Source organism: Kogia breviceps, chromosome 15 (genome assembly GCF_026419965.1).
Source record: "Kogia breviceps isolate mKogBre1 chromosome 15, mKogBre1 haplotype 1, whole genome shotgun sequence".
In the NCBI taxonomy this organism is placed as follows: Eukaryota; Metazoa; Chordata; class Mammalia; order Artiodactyla; family Physeteridae; genus Kogia; species Kogia breviceps.
Genome location: NC_081324.1, coordinates 10,412,432 through 10,435,471, shown reverse-complemented (window position 1 = coordinate 10,435,471; position 23,040 = coordinate 10,412,432). Strand labels below are relative to the sequence as shown.

Below are 23,040 nucleotides of genomic sequence, written 5' to 3'. Positions count from 1 at the left end.
TTCTTTCATAAGTCAGTCAAACTTTTACTTGAATACAGAAGGACTTGCTGTCCCTTTGGTAAACCTGAATGAATATCTTAAAAGTTGTGGTTTTGGACTTCCCTGGCAGCACAGTGGTTGAAAATCAGCCTGCCAATGCAAGGGACACAGGTTTGATCCCTGGTCTGGGAAGATCCCCCATGCTGCGGAGCAACTAAGCCCGTGCACCACAACTACTGAGCCTGCGCTCCAGAGCCCACGAGCCACAACTACTGAGCACGTGCGCCACAGCTACCAAAGCCCACACGCCTAGAGCCCGTGCTCCGCAACAAGAGAAGCCACCGCAATGATAAGCCCGCGCACTGCACCAAAGAGTAGCCCCCGCTCGTCTCAACTAGAGAAAGCCCACGCGCAGCAACAAAGACCCGGCACAGCCAAAAATAAATAAATTAAATTTTTTTTAAAGTTCTGGTTTTGAGTTAATTGAAAAGGAGATGGTAAACAGGGTTTTGTTTTTTATTTTTACATAGTCTATCTTACATAGACACATAATATATAAAAGTAATATTTCTCTCCTAATTTATCAGTTTTATAAATATTATGAGAACAAACTGAGGGGATTCCCTGGAGGTCCAGTGGTTAGGACTCCACACTTACACTGCCGAGGGCGCGGGTTCAATCCCTGGTCAGGGAACTAAGATCCTGCAAGGTGCATGGCATGGCCAAAATAGAAATAAAAAAGACTGCAAACTGAATAGGTTCATATTCATGCTATGTGTGAGTATGTTTAGAGTGTCTTAAGTAAGTGCATTTAGGTAAATAAGAATGCTTTGTTTTATTTTTAGCAGAACCCAAATTAAATATCAGATTACATGTATGGGCCCCAGAAAATTATAACGAAGAGGTCAAGTTTCTTAGAAGAGGATTTGCAGCACAATTACCTGAAGAACCTTTTCAAAATACATATGCTTGTGACTCATCCTGGGTCTGATGAATCAAAATCTTCTTGGAAGGAGCCAGGAATGTGTTAGAAAGTTCCCCTGAGTGGTTCTGATTCTTACCTTTGGTTGAAGATCATTGGGGTAGACATATTTTTAGATAATAGACAAAAAAAGGTAGCCTCATAAAAATATCACTGAATTTATTAATAAGGTGCTGTTTATGGCGCTGTGTAGCACGTGCCCCAGAATTTTCATTTGAGACCTCAGATAAGAATAAAACTTGGTTTTCCCACAGTCATTATATGAAGTTTTTTATAGTCAAGAAAAACAATATACCTGGTTCTTTCTTCCTCTACCTCCCACTTCAGCCGTCTGGATTCTCTGGGGCAAAGGTGTAGTTCCATTTTGAGGCTCTTGAGGCCTGGATAGCTACATTCTAGCTTTTCCTAATCCATTAAGAATTTACTGAGTTTTTTCAATGTACCAAATTCAAAACAGGCAATTCTGGGAATGCTAGTACTGAACAAAACAGTTTGGAGCTTACAGTCTACTAGATGAGACAGCTGTTAAGCAGATAAACATTTGAGTAAAGCACTCTCTGTCCTAGATATTGTGAACCTGTTTTGAGTATTGGTTTATATATTTTTCATATAAAAAAAAGAGATGAGCCATGGAATCTCTTCATGTCCTATTTATGTGGAAACACACATAACACACATATAGTATATATTTTTATATTTTATATATATGTGTTGTTATATTTTATATAAGTGGTATGTACATTTTGTCATAGCACACATATGCCCATACCGATGGATAAATTTAATTACAGTTCTCAGCAGTACCTTTTAGCCCATTTTTCTTAATGCTTTTTGATTAAATAACACGTAAAAATGACAAGTAAATTATGCTTTATATGTGCTAGTATTTCCACTGGTTTCTTTCTAAAGTTTTTCTTTTTATATCATTAAAAGTAACAAATATTTTGGGACAGTTTTTTAGTGGTGAGATTGAGATTGAAAGTCACAACAAGTTGGGACTCTCTGTACCCCTTGAAGAAAGAAAAGCATGTGATTGTCACAGCCAAGTTCTACCTGTTGGGCATAGAATTCTTTTTTTCACAGATGCTGCTTCATTGGTGCAGCATTTAATTGCCCTTACAATTTTTTACGCTACCATATGGTTTGACTTGGGCCACTGTTTTTGAGAAAAGTGTTAGCATGTTAATCCTGTTGAAAAGTTGCAGGATAGTGATTCTAGAATATAACTGTCAACCCTTTAATACAAAGAGAGACAGAGAGAGAGACAGTGTATACTGATGGCGGAATACTGAAGAGAGAAACAGCGGGTGCTTCATCAAGAAGAATCAGCTATGTGTTCAGGCTGTATAACCTCGATATGCCACCTCTTCTGCTACAGCTGCATTTGGAACACTTGAAAGTTAAGGATTGTAAAGGAGTCCTCCAAATCAATGAAAATGACCTTGTAAATGAGAAATTCAACGGAAAGTTATATTTTTCTTCCTTTTTAATGTGCACCCTTGGATACTGCAGTTAAATAACATGCTTGAAGAATACTACCTTGAGGTCCTCTTGGAAAAGATTTTAAAATCGTTATCAGTCGTCATTCAGATAATGTTCTAAAGACCTGCATTTGCCCATGCAGCGTACAGCGGCAGAGTGGATTAAGTTAGCTCAAATGTACTTACCATTGTCTATGAGCCAGAAAGCATCAAGGATTCCGATTGGCATTATTATTTATTTCTTTTGAATGCTGATGGTGCATTTTCTTGGCTGAGTCCATACTATGCTTATTGACGTGCATGAATGAAAAGGCTCTGCTTTGCCTTCGTTTAATTTTCCTAACAACTTTCTTTATAGGACTTGGATTTTGAAGCCAAAACAAGTTACACGCTACGGATAGAAGCTGCAAACAGAGATGCCGACCCTCGCTTTCTAAGCTTGGGACCGTTCAGCGACACGACGACCGTGAAGATAATTGTGGAAGACGTGGACGAGCCCCCCGTATTTTCCTCAGCCCTGTACCCCATGGAGGTGTCGGAAGCTACCCAAGTGGGGAACATCATTGGGACCGTAGCAGCCCACGACCCAGATTCTTCCAACAGCCCTGTGAGGTAGGAGCTCATCGCTCTCCTCTTCTGTACTTTTGCCACAACGTGCCTTTATTCACAACTCGTGTCTGTCTCTGCGTTATGATGCTTTTTGGGGTCATAGCTAACAAAAACCAGTTTTGTATACGTATTGAGCCATAGCTGCAGAAGTGAAACAACATCAGAACAATGCGACATTTTAGTGATTCGAAAATGTGTCACCTGATTATCCAAGGCCATTACTGTGTGGCAGTATCTTGAGGCATGATCGTCATCCACAAGCAGAGCTGATGTGCCTATTCAGCCAGTTATCCTGAGCTCTTTCAGCGCAAACTGTGTTCAGAGAGAAAGGGATGCATGTCCTTGTTGTAGGATAAATGCGGATGTTAGAAAACTGATTTTATCAACAGTTTAAATTAGGGGTTATTTTTTCAACAAACCCTTTTTTATATTGGTCTATATGGATAGTATATGTTTGTTAGTTTATGAATTCCACTTATAAAAAATAAAGTAATACTGTATCTATATATAAGGATTATTTTTTAATGTCCTTTCAATAGTCCTTTAGAGAGAGTAGTCACATTGTTATAAGCAACTCTGTAGGACTGACGGAATGATGGTATGTAAGCATTTCAAAGCATCACAACGTTCCAGTTCACACTCTTTCCTATAGTTTTACAATCTGAGAGCCCCATGCATGTTTTTGTAGATGCATGTATTTGTGTGTGTGCATATGATAAAGCACGTCTTTTTCAGTAAATATTTAATATTTAAATGAGTGTATAGAACATACCGGAAATTACATTGTATTTCATGTCTTAATTTGGGTTCGTAAGTAGTATTTTTCAGTGTCATGGTTTGGATTTTTATTACAAAAGCTAACGACAGATTTAACTTCTAGATTTAACTGATATTTAATGATGCTAAGTGCTTTTGAGCTAACTTCTGAACTAAGTCTGGACATTGCTTACAGGGTATCAAGAAAAATATCTATACATTAGACAATGACGTTTAGTTAAGAGCTCACAATCTTTTTTTCCTCCTAAAATAATAAGCTGATTTAGGCTTATAACTTATATACATAAATTATTACACACATTTTAATAGTATTAAATATCATTTTATTATTTATATATAAATAATAATCATATATATGTGTGTGTATATGGAATTAGTACTCTCCTTTCCTTCTCTTTTGTTTGACAGTAATATCATAGCCTAGTAAAGAATTGGTATAAACCAATTTTTATTCCAAAAATGAAGTCATACTCATTGCTTCTCTGTCTTTACAACAACTTCAGGCTATATGGAGGCTATCTTACTCTTAATGCAGTGGTCATAAACCATTTCTGAGAATATAGCCTTCTGTGCACTAGAATATCTGTGAGTCACAGATGTACTCAGATGGAATTAGCCTTCGCCTCCTCCCTGTAATAGCCCAGGCTTCATTGTCAAACAGCTCCCTGACTTAAGCTCAGCTCCATCTACCGAGTCCTGTTGATGTGCACACATCTGGATCTGGGTTTTGTTGTCGTATCGCAACTCTAGTGACATACTTGTCTCCTTCCCTCCATGAACAAACAACCACAGCACAATCGTAGTCATAGATCAGCTACTCGGGGTAGTCTGACTTCTGCTTAAATCACCTGATTTACTGGGGAGAAAGAATGCTTTCATGAAATTGAGGATCTGAAAAAATAAAGAGACACACTAATATGTATCATAATTCAGTACTTCAGTGAGTGAGAGGATTTAAGAAAATTTTGATTTATTGCATTGATATTTCATTCTTTTTTAAAATTTTTTTCTTTACCCATTTCCTTGTGTATTATCCTGTCAAAACCTTTCAGTGTAAATATTTCACTTTTAGTAATATTTTACTTGGAAAAAATGCAATGTTATATAATAACTTGGGGAAGGAGGAGGGAGAGTAGGACCAAGTGGGTAGTGACTTGAGTTAGAGGTGAAGTGAGTTCTGTGTCTGCTCCCTGAAGCACAGAGATAGAAAGGGCCAAAGGCTGCATTCTGCTGATCTTGGAGGTGAAGATCTCTGTGATTTCCATCAATGAAAGAGCAGGTGGCCAGCGCTGTAGTTTTACCTCATTTTTATTTTCTTAAAACGAATCAAGGTGACCTTGAAAGTTCAGGTTAGTACCTCTTACATCCTTTTCTAATCTCTAAGTTGCACAAATAGGGAGAGATTTTGTTCAGAGTGAACTGAAACGTTGTATGTGTGTGAATATTTCTTTTGCTTTTGTAAAATGAATTTCTTGACTTGGGCATAATGCTTGTATTCTTGCAACATTTCTTTGCCTTGCACTATTTTTCATAAGGTCAGAACAATCACTCATTCTAAATTTGCCTCTCACATATTTCTCTCTTCCTATCCATTTATGATCTCTTATAAGAGGCCAGCCTCCTCGTTGTGTAGTTGGGTGAGTTGATGGGTACCCCTAGCAGTAATATTCTCTCTAAGACTGGTTCTCTTCCCAGCGCTGCTGTTTTCTGAGTATCCTAGGACATGTCACTTAGCCTCCTAAGTTTCCATATAACCCAGTAAAAAGGAAAACCAACACAATCCCTGCTTTGTCCCAAGGTTTTTGAAGATTAAGTGAGAAAGGGAAAAGAACTGATTCTTTTAAACTGTCAATCATGACCAAACTATTAGGATGTACTATCATTGTACATCGCTATTATTATAGTTTGTTGTTTTCATGGCAATTTTATTTCAAGGTCAATAAAGTCAATGAAGAGAGACATATTTTACAAGCAACTGTATTGGCAATCTGTATTGAACGTTGGTTTGTATTCACATATTTTCCCATATGTAGAAAATATTACCTAGTCGTTTAATGGACATAAACATGTATTTGCATTGGGCACTCAAGTAGCTATCAAAATGTAAGCCCTCTTCAACAGAGGCCAGTGGAGGAGTAGATCACACAGTCTACCGAGGTCCTAGGAAAAGTGAATCTCCAGGCTGAGGTGGAAGCTGAAGACTCTTACAGGTGTGAGCTTTGTGCTTCTGCACCTTTAGGAATATCGTAGTTCTTAGAGGAATGGAAAAGCAGTATTTGTTTCATCGTAATTGTTTAAAATTAGGCCAATAGTATTTGAATTGTAAAAGGGTATGGGAGGGTGGATAATTAGTGTTTGAATTCATTGACATTCTTTGTAGTGTAATACTGAAATCTAGCAGATGCCATTTACATTTGGAATATTTTCTGATATATGGGGCAAGAGATTAGAATTCTAGGAAGAAATACATGTACTTGCCTCCAGCAAGGTAAATTGAGATCTTCTTCCCATATGACCCATGCCTTGCCTAGTTTTTGTTTTGTCTTGTTTCGTTTTTATCTATTCCATTAATGTACCAACCAAAAGCTCTTTGCATCTGCCCTTTCCTTAAAAGAGGATGAGGGCATCTACGTTACTGTTGGAACATTACCATTTGGTTCCATTTGACTGTTTTGAAGTATAGTCAAAGTAGATTGAAAGACTAAATGAACCCGGAGCCCAGTGGCTGGCCAGAATATAACACCTTTGTGAACTGGTGTGTCTTGTTACAGCTTGCCCACTATCCAGAGGGCTTACCTGGCCCACCATTTCATGTACACTTTGCCTTCCTCTTTCCTGATATGAAAACTAGAAGCCAAAGCTGGAAATTAGGTAATACTTGAGATTACGTAGAAAAAAAAAAAAGAGATTTTTTGGAAAGCAGAAGTGGGTAATTGAGGGCCAGCGTGTTTCTGGCTTTTTATTTTTTATGTAGTTTCCTACCATTTCATGTACATTTTGGCCCCAACTACCAAATACCAGGCTCTCTCTATTGAACTGGGAAGGACAGATTGTGTTCTGCTGATTCTGATCGTTTTTGTGAATAGTAAAAGCTTTGCTTCTGTGTTTCTCATCAGTAAGATGGTAAAAACTATAAGAACCAGCTAGTGTTCAGAGGACTATTATTTCTTCATGTCAGCATCCATAGACTGACCGACCAGTGAATCAACATGCATTGATTAAGAACCTGCTTTGTGCACGACACTAGGGAAATACAGGAAAAACAAAGATGAATAAAACATTTCCCCTCACCTCAAGGAACTTAAAATCTGGCTGAAGAAATAAGATTCCATAATAGTTAAACAGTAGAAGGGGGAAGAGTGCCAGCTCTGTCAGAGAGAGGGAAAATTGTGAGATACATACTAATCACTCCAAGGTCATTGGACATGAGACTTCCTTTGAAGGAGTGTAAGCCTAAGCTGGACTTTGAGGGATGGCAGGATTTGGACGAGCCAAAAAATTACGTAAGGTCTGTTTATATTTGATGTAGTTACGTCCTAAGAGTCTAGTGCTGTGTTATGCAGTCAGCACATTTATTTCTGTAGGCAGCACAGCAAGCCCAAAGTCCCTGTGCTTAAAACAGCCAATGAATTGAAACATATTATTACAAATAAGATCAGATTTGAAGAAGGGTGACGAAGGAGTAATGGAGATCATTTTCAGCATTTCTAACAATCCAAATACAGAGCTAGAGTTGTACTTATGTTCAAGGATACAAGGATGATAATAATCTTTACCTGCAGGCTCTTTTGGCATTCCTGGTGTGGTATGTCCTCAGAAAAAAGGTGATAAAATAGTATCGGATATTACATTATGTGGTGTGACTAGTCTGAGCACATGTGGGGTGTTTGAATAATTCAGTTTGTACTTTAAGTGGCTCGTATCCATGCATGTATTTGTACATATTATTTTAATCTAAATTATGTGAATATCTCACAGAACTAAAGGGAAGGTTGAACCAGCCAGTCTTCAGAAAAGAGAGGAGGAAGGTTTCTCTATAAATAGGAGTAGCAAGAGTGAGCTGACAGGCTCTTCTGAACATGTCAGTGGATGTACCACTGGCAACTTTTTTTTTCCTCATGGCTCTGTTTAAGGTTCACATTTCTCGGAAAGTTTTTTTTTTGGTCCTGTCTTAGGACACGTGTCCATCTCTTACCCAGGAAGTTCTGGGCATTTTCATGGTGAGTCCCATCAAGATTGCGTGAGATTGGGAAGGCTGAAATCCACAAGGGAAAACTTGAGTTGCCATTATCAGAAGAAGGTGTGAGGCTGCAGACAGTGGCACCACTAAGTACTGAACTCAGTAGCTTATTTTGAAGTAATTTTTTTTTCTCATTAAAGCCCTATAAGGCAAGCGTTAACATTCCACTGTTACAAACAAACATGACTCTAGTTAGAAAATGTGGTTCTAGGATTTTAGCAAGTTCGGTATCAAAACCTGTACACTGCTTGTAGCAACACACAAACACACACACACACACACTCGCACGCACGCACACGTGCATAAATTTAAGTGATTAAGGTTTCAACTCAAATGATGCAGTTATTTCTATTGATCAGATTTGTCCGTGTTTATTACGTTATCTTTTCCGTATAGGGAGTAGCATTTGTGTTAATGTAGCCCACTCACCTTCATACGCTATTTGTGAATATCAACATGCATATCCATAGCTGGGTGATACGAATACTACTTGTGAATACGGAGAGGGCCATTTTAGTCGATCTTCACAGCTTATTGAACAGCAGCACTGGTAACTACAGTCATTTATTGGGGGATTGATTTTGTTTCAGATGCACAGGGCACTGAGGATATTCAGATGTATAAGATGCGGTCCCAACCCACGTGTTATCTAGCTGGAGGAGAGATCTTAGGCGAAAACTTATTAAAAAAAAAATCCAATGTTAAATCTGGAAATGAGAAATCATCTTGTAAAATTTTCTCATTTTGCAGATAAAGAAACAGAAGAGTACAAATGGCGAATGCAAAGCCCAAATGAGTACGGTAGGTTTGCTGCAGGATTGTGGCTATAAATATTGCCCAGTCTGTGGCTCGTGGTGGTGCAGCACAGGGAGCTTGTAGTGAAGTCCATGGGCCCTATATACCGCAGGCTTTCTTAAAAACGGCTTGATTTCTGAAGTAATTGGGAGGGCTTGGTGCCTTACCAAGGCAGAGGATTATCTTTAAGGAATAGTAGGACTACAGTAATTGGAAGGAGGAAAAATAGGAGTAAAGAAGGTCCAACATGAGGAAAGGCACCTCAGTGGAGATACAAGCCATATTGTCATTTAATCAATTAATACATCAATGTAACTGTCTTAGAGTTTTAGATAGAGCAGTGGAAAAAAAAATGAAAAGAGGCTGAATTCTAGAGTAGTAGGTGGTAGAGACTAAAAGCTCCTCTTATGTGTGATGTGATGTATACTGAAAAGATGGTTCAGACAGACACGGTTCTGAATCCTGGTTCCATCAACAACCAGCTATGAGACTTGAAAGTCCAACAGTGAAATACAGCAATAATGGTAGCTGCTTGCCTTAGTTAGAAATTGTGCTTGGCTGGTTGAAACAAAGCTTAACGCTAATGACATACCAATGAGAAGTCTGGAGCCAGGCAGGGAAAGACTGACAATTTGGCAGGATAATGTCCTCAGGGGCTTGGCTTCTTATGTCAGGCACTCATCACCCCATATTTACAAGATGACTTTTGGGTTGCTGTCCATTGTGTTCATGTCCCACATGAGATAGAGGGGAAGGGGCAAAAGTCAAATGCCAGCTGAATTAGCAACTCTCTCCTACCTTTGAGGGATAAGAACTAAGGACAAGTGGATATTAGGCGCGCAAGTAAAAGTCTCTGTCACACATGACCTTACATAGCTGTTTGAGGATTAGGAAAAAATGTATATATTTAGAGGGAGGGACAGGTTGATGAATGTGCTTTTGGATATTCTGAGCTTTAGTTGAAGATGTTGCCGGGATCTGGAGTAGTTTAGGAAATCTCAGAGAAAGGATTGAGGCTGGTTATTGAGATTTGGAGGTGTCTGCATAATAAATGGAGAGGGCTGAAGCTCTAACTTTAGTGCTGCAAAAATATGGAAGCGATCTCTTTCATTGGTCACTCCAACATGCAGTGAAAGAGGTCAAGTATTTTAGGTTGTAATTGATAGAAACTAGAGCGATCGTTGTGAGCGTGCCTACCGCTCACTGCCGCAGAAGTTGCTTTAAAGATAACTTCGGGTCATGATTAGAGAAACACCAGCCCTTTTCTTTCCTGTTCAGCCTCTCATTGATTCAGGCAACTGTATTTCTCTGTCCTTAAGCCAGTAGATCCAGAGCTGCAAAAAGTGTGCTTCTCCCAACTTCTTCAGAACCCTTTCTCTCTTTTGGCTCACTCAGCCCTCCCAGAGTCTAATTCAGAGACAATTTCCCCCGCTCACTCTAAAAAGTGCCCGTATTTTCTTTATTTCTCTTGGTTAAGGATTTTTTTTTTTCCCCCTTCAGGTAACTTTATCATTAGCTAATGTCTCACACATAAATTCTCGCTTTTTGCATGTCCAGAGGGGCTGGTAGAAAATAGGGAACCCCTTTAATACCGGGGGTATCTCAAGTCCTTGTGATTAAGAAATATAATAACCACTGTGACTATTTTCCGTGGTTTGTCTACTCCTGGTCCTTGCCCAGGTTTCCACCTCTTCTCAAGATAATTCCTCAGTCTCTTCCCACACCTGTCCCAGTTTCCTTCATTGAGAATAGCACTTTGTTGGTTTTCTCCTAAATACTTATTATAGATTGCTACCTTTCAAAGTATTTTGTTTATATACTGTGTTTCCTGAGATAGAGCATCGCATGCAGGTCCTCCAGATTAATTGCTGAATGTATGAATGAGTGAAAGGGAGACATAAGAATATCAGAATAATTCATGAAATACCAAATACGTATATATGAGGCTATTTAGTGAAAGCTAAGTAAGAATTATAACTATTTAAAAATATACTGAATTGTAAGCATTTCATGTTGTATGTAAGTCAAATCATCATGCTGTAACCTTAAACTTATACAGTGCTGTATGTTGATTATATCCCAATAAAACTGGAAGAAAAAATTTAAAAGAAATAAAGATACACTCAAGTTACAAGTGGAAGCTACAGAGTTTATGATTTAGAAATAATATTTGGATGATAGAAACTTTGGTATCCATTCTTCTCAATTTATAGAAGCATAGGTGATAACTACATCCCCCAAAGATATAGGGGTTTTTCTATGAGGTGAACAGAAGTTGGAGATATTTAACATACTAAATTAATTCTCACGTTTAATATCCTTTATTTGAATGCCGGGAGTTTTGAGACTATTGATAATAGAGGCAAATGTTTTAGTTATTGACTTTAGCTCAGTGGGGGATAGCATGAACTCATTAAGACAGATATATACCAAGTTCAAGGCCTTTTTGCTTTGTAAGAATCTAAGAGTCGGTTTTTTCCTGAATATACAAACACTACCATAGTAGTTTGAAAAAAATGAGCAATTCAGGCTTTTAGTATTGGCTCGATTGATGCATGAGTGCATGGGTATTGAGTTATAATCTTCATGTCAAACATTAATATTAATTATTCTATTACCATTGGGTTATATATATATATATAATAATATATACTTATACATATAATTAAATAATTATATATGTATAATCGTTGCATACATAGAGAATACGTTAATACTATGAAATATTGGCATATAATGTTTTGACTAAAGGAACATTTCAGAGGAGAAAATCTAGGTCTTCTATATAATTGAAAATTAAAGTCTATTTTTAACATTAAATAAACTCATTTCTTGTTTGCATGGCTGCTGTGTGGGAAGTAGATTGTAGACAATAAGAATTGAAGTATGTTGATAAGGAGTAAAATGATGCGAAGTCTAGGCTAAAGTAGGCGATAGCTTGGAATGATATCTACCGTCAAGTACTATTGACAACTTGGATACAGGTACAAGAAAGAAAAACAAATCTAGGTTTTTAGTTTGAGTAACCAAGTGACTGGTAGTGTCATTTGCTCAGTTGGAAAGGCGTGAGGGAGGAGGAGGTTTGGGGGGTTGGTAGGAGACAACATCGGTCTGGGCATGTTACATTTCAGTGCATGTTGTGTATTTATGTGGTTCTACTAAGTAAATAATTCAGTATGTAAGTTGGGTTGGCCAAGGAGATTTTATATAAATGTAGGTGTCATCAAAAATATAGAAGTGAGTTAAGCTAGAGGACTCTGTAAGTTGCAAGGAAAAGTGTTTTTCCAAGAACAGAAGGGAATCCATGGGAACGGTTTTGGGGGCGTGCGAGTAGTCAAAGATCACAAAGGGAAGGGTAAACCAGCCGAGGTGACTGAAAGGAGCAGAGAATGAGGTAGGAGAACAACAAGGGAATGTGTGGTATTAATAAAGGCAGAAGGAGAATGTGTTTTGAGGAGTTGTCAGTGGTCAATTGTGGTAAATTTAAATGAGATAGAGAAAAGAAAAGTGAAGGACAATTTGACAATATGGAGGCCAACGATGAACTTGACACAAATGGAAGAAATTTGTTTTTTAAAATAGAAAACACACATGGTTTTTATTCAAATAAAGCTATATAGATGGAAAAGGATCCAAATTCCAGGAAAAACATTCTTGAGGACAGCAGATAGGATGGATAGCTCAAGTAGAATGGTTTGATTTTGATTTGAATAAAGACACTTAGCTACAATGAAAGGATGGTAAGTAGAGGGTATGGGGAAACTCAAGATTTATTTTTTCCTCTCATATCTCATGTAGCACAGATCCTGGAGGTGAGGGTGAGTACATTTTCTACTGCCTTTGCCATTTTCAAACTATTTAATTTTCTTTTCCCTTTCAAACTCTCAACTCTTGTAGAATGCATCACCATACTTTACTCAAAATCTTTCATGTTGCTGTCAACCATCAAATATATAGTAATCATACTGATTTGTTGAGGATTTTAGTACGCAGATTATTTTATTTCTCCCCACCATCACTTTTGGCTTCTCACTTTCTTGGTCATCTTGACTTTAGTGATCTGTTTCTCTGCCTCAGTTTTGTCACAGATTCTTATGAACATACCCTTGGCTTGCTAACTCTCATAGATACACTACTGTTGAAAATCGACTTCAGGCATCTCATTCTCTTCTGCTACTTCCCACTCCAGCAATTCTGCATCGTGGTAAAGGCCCACCACCGATTGGTGCTACCAGAATCTTCTCGATGTCAATCTGCCTTCCCTTATTTCCTCAGTTCTCTCTTACAAACTTACAGACCGTGGACCTTCATTATCATCACTCACATGTTGGTACCCTTATCCTCCTAACCCTCCTCTCCTCTCATTGTCCATGATGGGTTAAACCCAACCCTCTCCTTTTTATGCATCTTCAAATACATAGACGAGAACAAAGCAAGACAGACAAACGGGATGACTGGTTTTACATTAAGTCAGTGGACATAAATCTCAAAGGGCAATCCACGATGCTCAGCTATTCCATTATATTCTCCCTAGTATATGCATTTTTGTCTCCTCTTAAAAAAAAAAGGAATCCTCTCTCCTCCTCAAACCACCTTCTCCTCTCTGTCTTAGCTGACAACCTTGTCTCCTATGCCATCAAGAAAACAGAAGCCATCAAAAATAACTTTGTAATATTCTCAAATACCTGTTGCTGCACAAAGACAATAATATTTGTTGATCTGTGGTCAGTTTTTTGGTAACATTTTCCTATGCCTTCTCTTTCCAAGTTTCTTGCATCTTGTTATATAGCAGACTAGTAGTAGATGATTCTATTTAATAATAGTAGTTTAACTACTGTGGAAACAGAGAATACTTTCTGAAATTGGGTGTGTGTTTGTTCATTTGTGTAATTATTTGTTTTTAAATGAGAGTCCTTATTTCACCCACCTAGAAAGACAAGGGCATTTGAAGATAGTCATTAATGAGGGAAGGGTGAATTTTGTATATGAATCAAAAAATAGCATAATTGAACAAGAATACAAGTAGAGTGGTAGTTATTTACTAATATTTTGATAGAGATATTTTGAGAAGAGCCTTTATACACCAAAGTATTTACGTAATTTGAGGCATTCTACTTTTTTAAAAAAGTTTATTTTATATTGGATTATAGTTGATTTACAATGTTGTGTTAGTTTCAGGTGTACATCAAAATGATTCAGTTATACATATACATATATCCATTCTTTTTCAGATTATTTTCCTATATAGGTTATTACAGAATATTGAGTAGAGAGTTCCCTGTACTATACAGTAGGACCTTGTTGATTATATCGTATAATCCCAAACTACTAATTAATCTCTCCCCCCACCTTTCCCCTTTGGTAACCATGTTTGTTTTCAAAGTCTGTGAGTCTGCTTCTGTTTCGTTAACAAGTTCATTCGTATCACTTTTTTAGATTCCACATATGATATCACTAAATATTTTAGATATTTAGTGATATCATATGATATACATCTTTTTCTGTCTGACTCACTTCACTTAGTATGATAATCTGTAGGTCCATCCATGTTGCTACAAATGGCATTATTTCATTCTTTTTAATGGCTGAGTAATATTTCATTGTATATATGTACCACATCTTCTTTATCCATTCCTGTGTTGATGGACATTTAGGTTGCTTCCATGTCTCGGCTATTGTAAATAGTGCTGCTATGCACATTGGGGTGCATGTATCTTTTCGAATTATGGTTTTCTCTGGATATATGCCCAGGAGTGGAATTGTTGGACCATACGATAGTTCTATATTTAGTTTCTTAAGGAGCCTTAATACTGTTCTCTATAGTGGTTGTACCAATTTACATTCCCACCAACAGTGTAGGAGGGTTCCCTTTCCTCCACACTGAGGCGTTCTGCTTTGAAACATGTCTGTGGAACCCTGCTCAAGGCCCCCGAGTGAGCAATATAAAAACAGAAAGGTTAAGACCAACCTGGTGTTATTAAGGCAAAAGATGTTTCTAAGTATATGTGAATGGGCCAGATGTCTACATACGTTGCATTTTAGAGGGACCTCTAATCGTGACCAGGGCTACTAAATCTGATGTGAATGTTTTTTAGGAGCCACAGTTTGGAGTTTATAACGGCATATTCAAATCCACTGTGAAGATAGTTATACTATTGTCTTTATTTTGTACTATTGGACAGAAAAGCAGAGATAACTGACAAGCAGGTTATGAATCAACTGGAACATTGGTGAAGTTTTAAACTAGACATATTTTATGTTAGTATGACAGATTGTGGAGTCAGCAGAATTTGGTGATTGGCTGTGCAATTAATGAAGTAAATTCAGCAAATTATAATCAAACAAATATTGAAGTGTTCGGTTGTTTTTTTTTTTTAATATTCAATTAGGTATTCAATTGACAGAAACACAGACTTGGAGAGATACTTCAATATTGATGCCAACAGTGGAGTTATTACAACCGCCAAATCTCTGGATCGAGAGACAAATGCTGTTCATAATATCACAGTCCTTGCAATGGAGAGCCGTAAGTTGTAAGGTTTAACATTAAATTAGGGTGGAAGACATTGAGAGTGGAGAATGAGTTGACATGAGTTTACAGTTTCAACTTGAATTTTACTAGGTGTTTGAATTCAGCAAAAGTTTGAAATTTTCTAATTTCAAGCTGCGAAATATTTATATTCTCTAACTTTATTTGCTAACACTTACAAAGCTAGTGAAAAGAGGTTACCATATAATAATGGGCCCGAGTTACCCTCAGAGGGCTTCTGCTTGTTTTGTGGTCATACTTTATGTGCTACATTTATGCTGACATGGGGTTGGTCCAGTAGTTTACAAAGAAAAAAAAATAGTAAATTGATCTCTAACCAAGACACCCAGATTTCTACATTTTCATATTGAACTAATTTTGGTCCTTGATAAGAAAAACCTTGAGGGAACAATGCATAATTATATTGTGTGCATGTTATATACGTATGTAATAGGTACATAATATATACACATATTCATACAAAAATAATCTCTAGCATCAAAGAATATTGAAATTCCTGGCTTGTCACTGTGTGTGTATGTGTATGATATTTGGATCAGAGTTTCCGTTTCTCCCTTTAAAATCTACAGTGTTGTGGTTCTAGATTTTATTCAAGTCTTAGTCATTTCCTTATTAGATTGTGCTTTAGAGAGGCAAACACTTTCGGTCGATTCTAATCGTTTTCAATATGAGTTTCCTAAGTACGATGGGGTTGGAGTAATAGCTTTACTCTGAGCGCAAGCAGACCGTGGAGATACTGTGGGTTCGGTTCCAGGCACCACCACAGTAAAGTGAATATCACAATGAAGGAGTCACACAGATGTTTTGGTTTCTCAGTGCATATGAAAGTTGTGTTTATACTATACTGTAATTGGTTAAGTATATAATAAATAGCATTATGTCTAAAAAAACAGTGTTGACACTTTAAAAAATACTTAATTGCCAAAAAATGCTAACTGTCATGTGATCCTTCAAGTTATAGTAGGAACATTAGAAACATCAAAGATCACAGATCACCATAACACATATAATAATAATAATAAAGTTTGAAATATTATGAGTTACCAAAATGTGACAGAGACACAAGGTGAGCAAGTGTTATTGGAAAAATGGGGCCAACTGACTTGCTTGATGAAGGGTTGTCACAAACCTTCAATTTGTAAAACACACGATATCTGTAAAGCACATTCAAGTGAAGTGCAATAGAACGAGGTGTGCCTGTAAATGATAAAAACGTTTTCCCGTTTATTAGAGAATCCATCTCAAATAGGAAGAGGCTATGTGGCCATCACGATACTTGACATCAATGACAACGCCCCTGAATTTGCCATGGAGTATGAGACCACCGTTTGTGAAAATGCCCAGCCAGGCCAGGTGAGAGTCTCCAGGACACCATGCTCCTTGTTCGTGATTTCTTTAAAGATGCCCAGTGGCGGCTGACTCTGAAATCCTGCCAGCTTTAAGATAAAATATAATCAGCATGTTTCAGCAAAACTCAACGCTTTGATGTGTAGCATAAACTAATATTAAAGGAACTTTCCAATTCTGTTTAATTGGGATGATGAAAATTCCTCTGGAAGAAAAGGTAAACGTTGTAAAAGCCGTGCTAAACGGTTAAGGGCTTAGGCTTTTTTAGGGAGAAATATACAGCATGTTGAGCTCGACTGGGTCGCTTCCCGCATTACACGGCAGGGCTTGAGTACCTTGAAGTTGTAAGAATTAAGGGTAGTGTAATCTCCTTGTGGTTTGGCCTACTCATCCATAGTCAGTGTCCTGTGATGGTTAATGACATGGCATAATCAGTTGGTACAGCTTATTTCTGAGGTTCACAAAAGTAAATTCAAATATGAGTTTTGAAAAGGACATGATTTGATTTTCAGAGCCCTTTTTAGATTGGGTTCAGATTAGTACACCTGACACCGCCACCTGCCCCCTCCCCGCTCTCCTCACACAGCTCAGTCAGGAAGATGGTATCTTTCATCCGTGAAAAGTTGCTCTGTCCTGCCTCACAAAACAGCTGAGCACACCAACATGCTTTCGAGTTTTACATTCTCTATTCCTAGGTTATCCAGAAAATCAGTGCTGTCGATAAAGATGAGCCATCCAATGGACACCAGTTTCATTTCAGCTTAACAATGGATGCAACAAATAACCACAACTTCTCATTGAAAGATAACAAAGGTAAGGTATAATTTGTTTGGTCAGAGGAGGCAACAGGTAGAAGCTTTCTAAGCAAGTACTTTTTCTCACTCAGGAATGCTGATTATGTAATTTTTTTTCCTTCATCCCAGCGAGGACGTTAATTAAAGGGCAGTGAGCCCCTTAAGTAATTTTTATCTATGGATTTGCTGTCATGAAGAAGAAACTGCTACTTTAAAACCATTTTAGCCCTAAATCTAAAGAAGGGGGGAAGCCAGATCCATCTCTCTCTGTCTTGTCTTCTAGACATTTGCTTCCTTACTTGTATACCAAGCTCTCGATCCAGAATATCTAATCAGTTGAGGACCAGCTAAATGCTTTAACAAGGATTATACTACCTAGGCATAACCTGAGAGGTTAGGAAAATAATTGGACTTAACTCATTTCAACCTAAATCAACTTTGACTTAATATTTCAATGCCAACATCAGTTATTGTTTTATTTTTAACAAGAAAAAGTAATCCATGCAAATAACAAATATACTCTTTATGCAAAGAAATATAAAATTTAAAAAGAACAAAGAATTCCCTATCATCCCAAATCCCGTTTCTCTGCTTCAAAGATAAACACTCTTAATCAGTTTTATAAATGTCATTATAGAAACATTTTTACAAACACCTATAGGTAGATTCTGGTTTTGCTCAATTATATAAACATATATACACACTTCTAGACAAACAGTATATAGACAATTGTAAAAACTTTCAGAGGAAGCATGAGAACTTGCTATCGTCTAATTTTGAATACCCTTCTTTGCACACCGCCCCCCCGCCGCCCTCTCTCTCTCTCTGTATAAACAGAGAAAGGAGTATACCCCAACAATATAGGAAATGTAATTCTTCCAGTTTGAATGTGTTACTCAGCTTTCAGATAAACAAAATGTAGAAATAAATGTGTTAAGTCTGGCTTATCTAAAAATACTTGCTTTCAGAAGATGGACATTATAAGTGCTTTTACCTGAAGTCACCACTTATTTTACTGCAGGAAATTCAACTTTGGCCTCAGAAATTAAATCTGAAAATAATACATGTTTCTGATCCCGTCCTCTGCTAAATGAGGATACTGTCTTTTCCCCGTAGTAACATAAAAGGAAGCACATTCTCTATGTGGGTAATCCCAAACTCTCTGACTTAATCATAGTTAGAAAGGACAGTTCTCAGCATTTGAATTCATCCAGCACAAATGCAGCGAGGGGAGTTTCTGATTTTCCCAGGAAGGGTCTGAATGTTTCCCCCATTGGGTATCCAGTACCACCATGATTGTAGGACAGCACAGGCACTAAAATGGCTGTATTTCCAGGACATGGACACAGCCACACAATTGAAAGATTTCCGCAAGGGCAAGCCTAGAGCTCCCTCGTCTGTGGGAATCTTGGAGGAAAACATAAGGAATAGGAAGAAAGAACGTCAGTTCATCCGTTGACTTCCACTTTAGGAAGCACATACAGAAGATGATGAATTTTATGATCTCTTTTGTGAACATGATGTTCCTCAACATGGGAACATTGCTGTAAATTTTAAAATCACATACATCAGATAGTGGGCATTTTTTTTTTTTTTTTTAGCGGTACGCGGGCCTCTCCCTGTTGTGGCCTCTCCCAATGCCGAGCACAGGCTCCGGACGCGCAGGCCCAGCGGCCACGGCCCATGGGCCCAGCCGCTCCGCGGCACGCGGGATCCTCCCGGACCGGGGCACGAACCCGCGCCTCCCGCATCGGCAGGCGGACTCCCAACCACTGCGCCACCAGGGAAGCCCAGATAGTGGGCATTTTAGCATGTGTTCCTCAACCTGTCGTGTGTGTGAGATTTGATGTCAGGCATGTTAGGTTACAAATCAACAACTCTGAAAAAACTTTGTGTACCAAATCATAAATATGTATAACATCTGAACGGTCGGAAGGCAAAGACGAGGGGTGTGTGTGTCAAGGGTACAGAAACATACTCAAGACAATATGCTTCAACAACTCCATGTGTAGTTTTTTAATGAACACTCTTGAATTCATACATTTTAAAATAAAAGATTTGTTTACATAAAAACCTACCAGCTGGAATCTGAAAACCAAACACTTTTCTTCCTACTACATTTATAATTCCAGTCTCATGTGTGCTTGCTGTTCTCTGCTGTTTGAGACAGAACAGATTTCAGCTTGCTCTTTCATTATTGTTCATTCTTTCATGTCATTGGATCAAGCACACTGGGTAAAACTATGGTCCTGGTGTGCCTTCTGTTCCATTATATTTTCATTAATTGCTCTAAATTTAAAAATCACATAAATTCCATTATTAATTAAGTTAACTGAACAAATTGTTAGATTAAAAAATCTATTTCTGTCCGGAGCCGGTGCTCCGCGGAGGGAGAGGCCGCAGCAGTGGGAGACCCGTGTATCGCAAAAAAAAAAAAAAAAAAAAAAACCCAAAATCTATTTCTGGGCTTCCCTGGTGGCGTAGTGCTTGAGAGCCCGCCTGCCGACGCAGGGGACATGGGTTCATGCCCCGGTCCGGGAAGATCCCACATGCCGCGGAGCGGCTGGGCCCGTGAGCCATGGCCGCTGAGCCTGCGCGTCCGGAGCTCCACAACGGGAGAGGCCACAACAGTGAGAGGCCCGTGTACCGCAAAAAAAAAAAAAAAAAAAAAAAAAAAAAAAAAAATATATATATATATATATATATATATATATATTTCTGATATAGAAATCAGTTGTGTCATATAGACTTACTGATCACTGTTAAGTTTCATAATTACCATAATAGGTTAGATGAAACAGAATATTGAATATATTATAAATTAAACACAAATGACCTATTTTATCACTGACAAAATGTTTATATACATGGTGTTTTGGTAATCCTATGTACCAGTACGGATTTTTTAGAATTATACAATAATTCCTCTTTTGAATATCTATGCATACTCATTTTAATTAAAACTAGAGTGGCTTATTTTACTTCTTTCTATATTGGGCTTGGAACTTGTCCAAGAGAAGATGGATTGGAAATGTCACCTATGCTATCTGATGATGCAAAAATACTTAACCTGTTGATTATCTTCTCTATAAGCATATCGTTTGAAATGTTAGATTAGTAAAAAGGTATATGTAAAAATTTTTACAAAGTTGCAGGTAATGTAATAAATGATGTATAAACGTTTTCCCATTCACTTTTACTTTATAACTGTTTCTTTGGATATAACCATATAGCATGAACCAATATTTGGAAATACAGCTCTGTCAAAAGAAGCTAAGGAGAGTGACTTAAGTCAGATAAAGTTTTATTTTTTTTAATTTATTTTTTAACATCCTTATTGGAGTATAATTGCTTTACAAAGTTGTGTTGGTTTCTGCTGTATAACAAAGTGAATCAGCTATATGTATACATACATCCCCATATCTCCTCCCTCTTGTGTCTCCCTCCCACCCCTCTAGGTGGTCACAAAGCACCAAGCTGATCTCCCTGTGCTATGCGGCTGCTTCCCACTAGCTATCTATTTTACGTTGGGTAGTGTATATATGTCCATGCCACTCTCTCACTTTGTCCCAGCTTCCCCTTCCCTGTGTCCTCAAGTCCATCTCTGCATCTGTGTCTTTATTCCTGTCCTGGCCCTAGGTTCTTCAGAACCATTTTTTTTTTTTTTAGATTCCATATATATGTGTTAGCATACAGTATTTTTTTTCTCTTTCTGACTTCACTCTGTGTGACAGTCTCTAGGTCCATCCACCTCACTACAAATAACTCAATTTCCTTTTTTTATGGCTGAGTAATATTCCATTGTATATATGTGCCACATCTTCTTTATTCATCCAATGATGGACACTTAGGTTGCTTCCATTTCCTGGCTATTGTAAATAGTGCTGCAATGAACATTGTCGTACATGACTCTTTTTGAATTCTGGTTTTCTCAGGATGTATGCCCAGTAGTGGGATTGCTGGGTCATATGGTAGTTCTATTTTTATTTTTTAAGGAACCTGCTTACTGTTCTCCATAGTGGCTGTAACAATTTACATTCCCACCAACAGTGCAAGAGGTTCCCTTTTCTCCACACCCTTGCCGGCATTTATTGTTTCTAGATTTCTTGATGATGGCCATTCTGACTGGTGTGAGGTGATACCTCATTGTCGTTTTGATTTGCATTTCTCTAATGATTAGTGCTGTTGAGCATCCTTTCATGTGTTTGTTGGCAATCTGTATATCTTTTTTGGAGAAATGTCTGTTTAGGTCTCCTGCCCATTTTGGGATTGGGTTGTTTGCTTTTTGATATTGAGCTGCATGAGCTGCTGGTATATTTTGGGGATTAATCCTTTGTCAGTTGCTTTGTTCGCAAATATTTTCTCCCATTCTGAGGGTTGTCTTTTCCTCTTGTTTATGGTATCCTTTGCTGTGCAGAAGCTTTTAAGTTTCATTAGGTCCCATTTGTTTATTTTTCTTTTTATTTCCATTTCTCTAGGAGGTGGGTCAAGAAGGATCTTGCTGTGATTTATGTCATAGACTGTTCTGCCTATGCTTTTCCTCTAAGAGTTTTATAGTGTCTGGCCTTACATTTAGGTCCTTAAAGTTTGGTGGGGCAGAGTCCATCAGAAATCTCGTGTTCCACGCATTTGCTTTCTTTACTCTAGACAACACAGCCTCAGTTCTCACCAGGAGAAATGGCTTCCGGAGACAGGAGCAATCTGTTTATTATCTGCCAGTCTTCATCGTGGACAGTGGATCACCTGCACTTAGCAGCACCAATACCCTCACCATCCGTGTCTGTGACTGTGATGCAGATGGGGTAGCCCAGACCTGCAACGCCGAGGCCTACGTCCTCCCTGCTGGCCTCAGCACGGGAGCCCTGATCGCAATACTGGCCTGTGTCCTGACGTTACTGGGTAGGTACTGTTTGCAGTGCTTGCTCTGTAAGAGCCATCACAACACCATAGGTCAGAACTTTTTTCTTTTCCTCTTCATACCTTTTGAGAACATATGCAGATATTCTAATCCATGGTATTTGGGTCACAGAGCAATCCATGATCACTGGCCACACTTGCCAGTAGTAACTCAAAAAAATGATCAATTTCATTTTTTAAAAAAACAGTGAAGATAAATGGCTTATGTTTAAAATTGAATTTTTTCCAGATTTTTATAACATTTACTATAGCTTCCAGCTGTTTGCTTGAGAATTCTGGGAACTGTATTAAAGAGAATTTTTTCTATGTTGCTTTGATAATATGCTTATTTTAGAAATAATGGCCTTGGGTGGAATCTATGATATTTAATTCCTTAAGTCATGAACATTATTGATATTAGTCTCTATTCTTGCCTGTGTGTTTGAAATACATAATGAAAAAAGACCAATGAATATGGGAGCTTAAAAAAAATGATGGCTTTATATCCTACCTCCCTTAAGATTTAAGGTGGGTTTTATAATTATTTGCGAATGTTAAAAGGTTTGAAATTTCAGCAGTGCGAAATTTCC

At 37.9% G+C, this 23,040-nt stretch overlaps 1 protein-coding gene across 1 annotated transcript in view; it reads left to right on the top strand.

Annotated features, from left to right (window-relative positions):
• CDH7 (cadherin 7) overlaps positions 1-23,040 on the top strand; it is a 124,009-nt gene that overhangs the window by 86,870 nt on the left and 14,099 nt on the right. Inside the window, exons 7-11 of the mRNA XM_059039334.2 lie at positions 2,801-3,054; positions 15,253-15,389; positions 16,645-16,766; positions 17,456-17,573; positions 22,202-22,453. Of these exons, the coding sequence (XP_058895317.1) occupies positions 2,801-3,054; positions 15,253-15,389; positions 16,645-16,766; positions 17,456-17,573; positions 22,202-22,453 (883 nt within the window). The remainder of the gene's footprint in view (positions 1-2,800; positions 3,055-15,252; positions 15,390-16,644; positions 16,767-17,455; positions 17,574-22,201; positions 22,454-23,040) is intronic.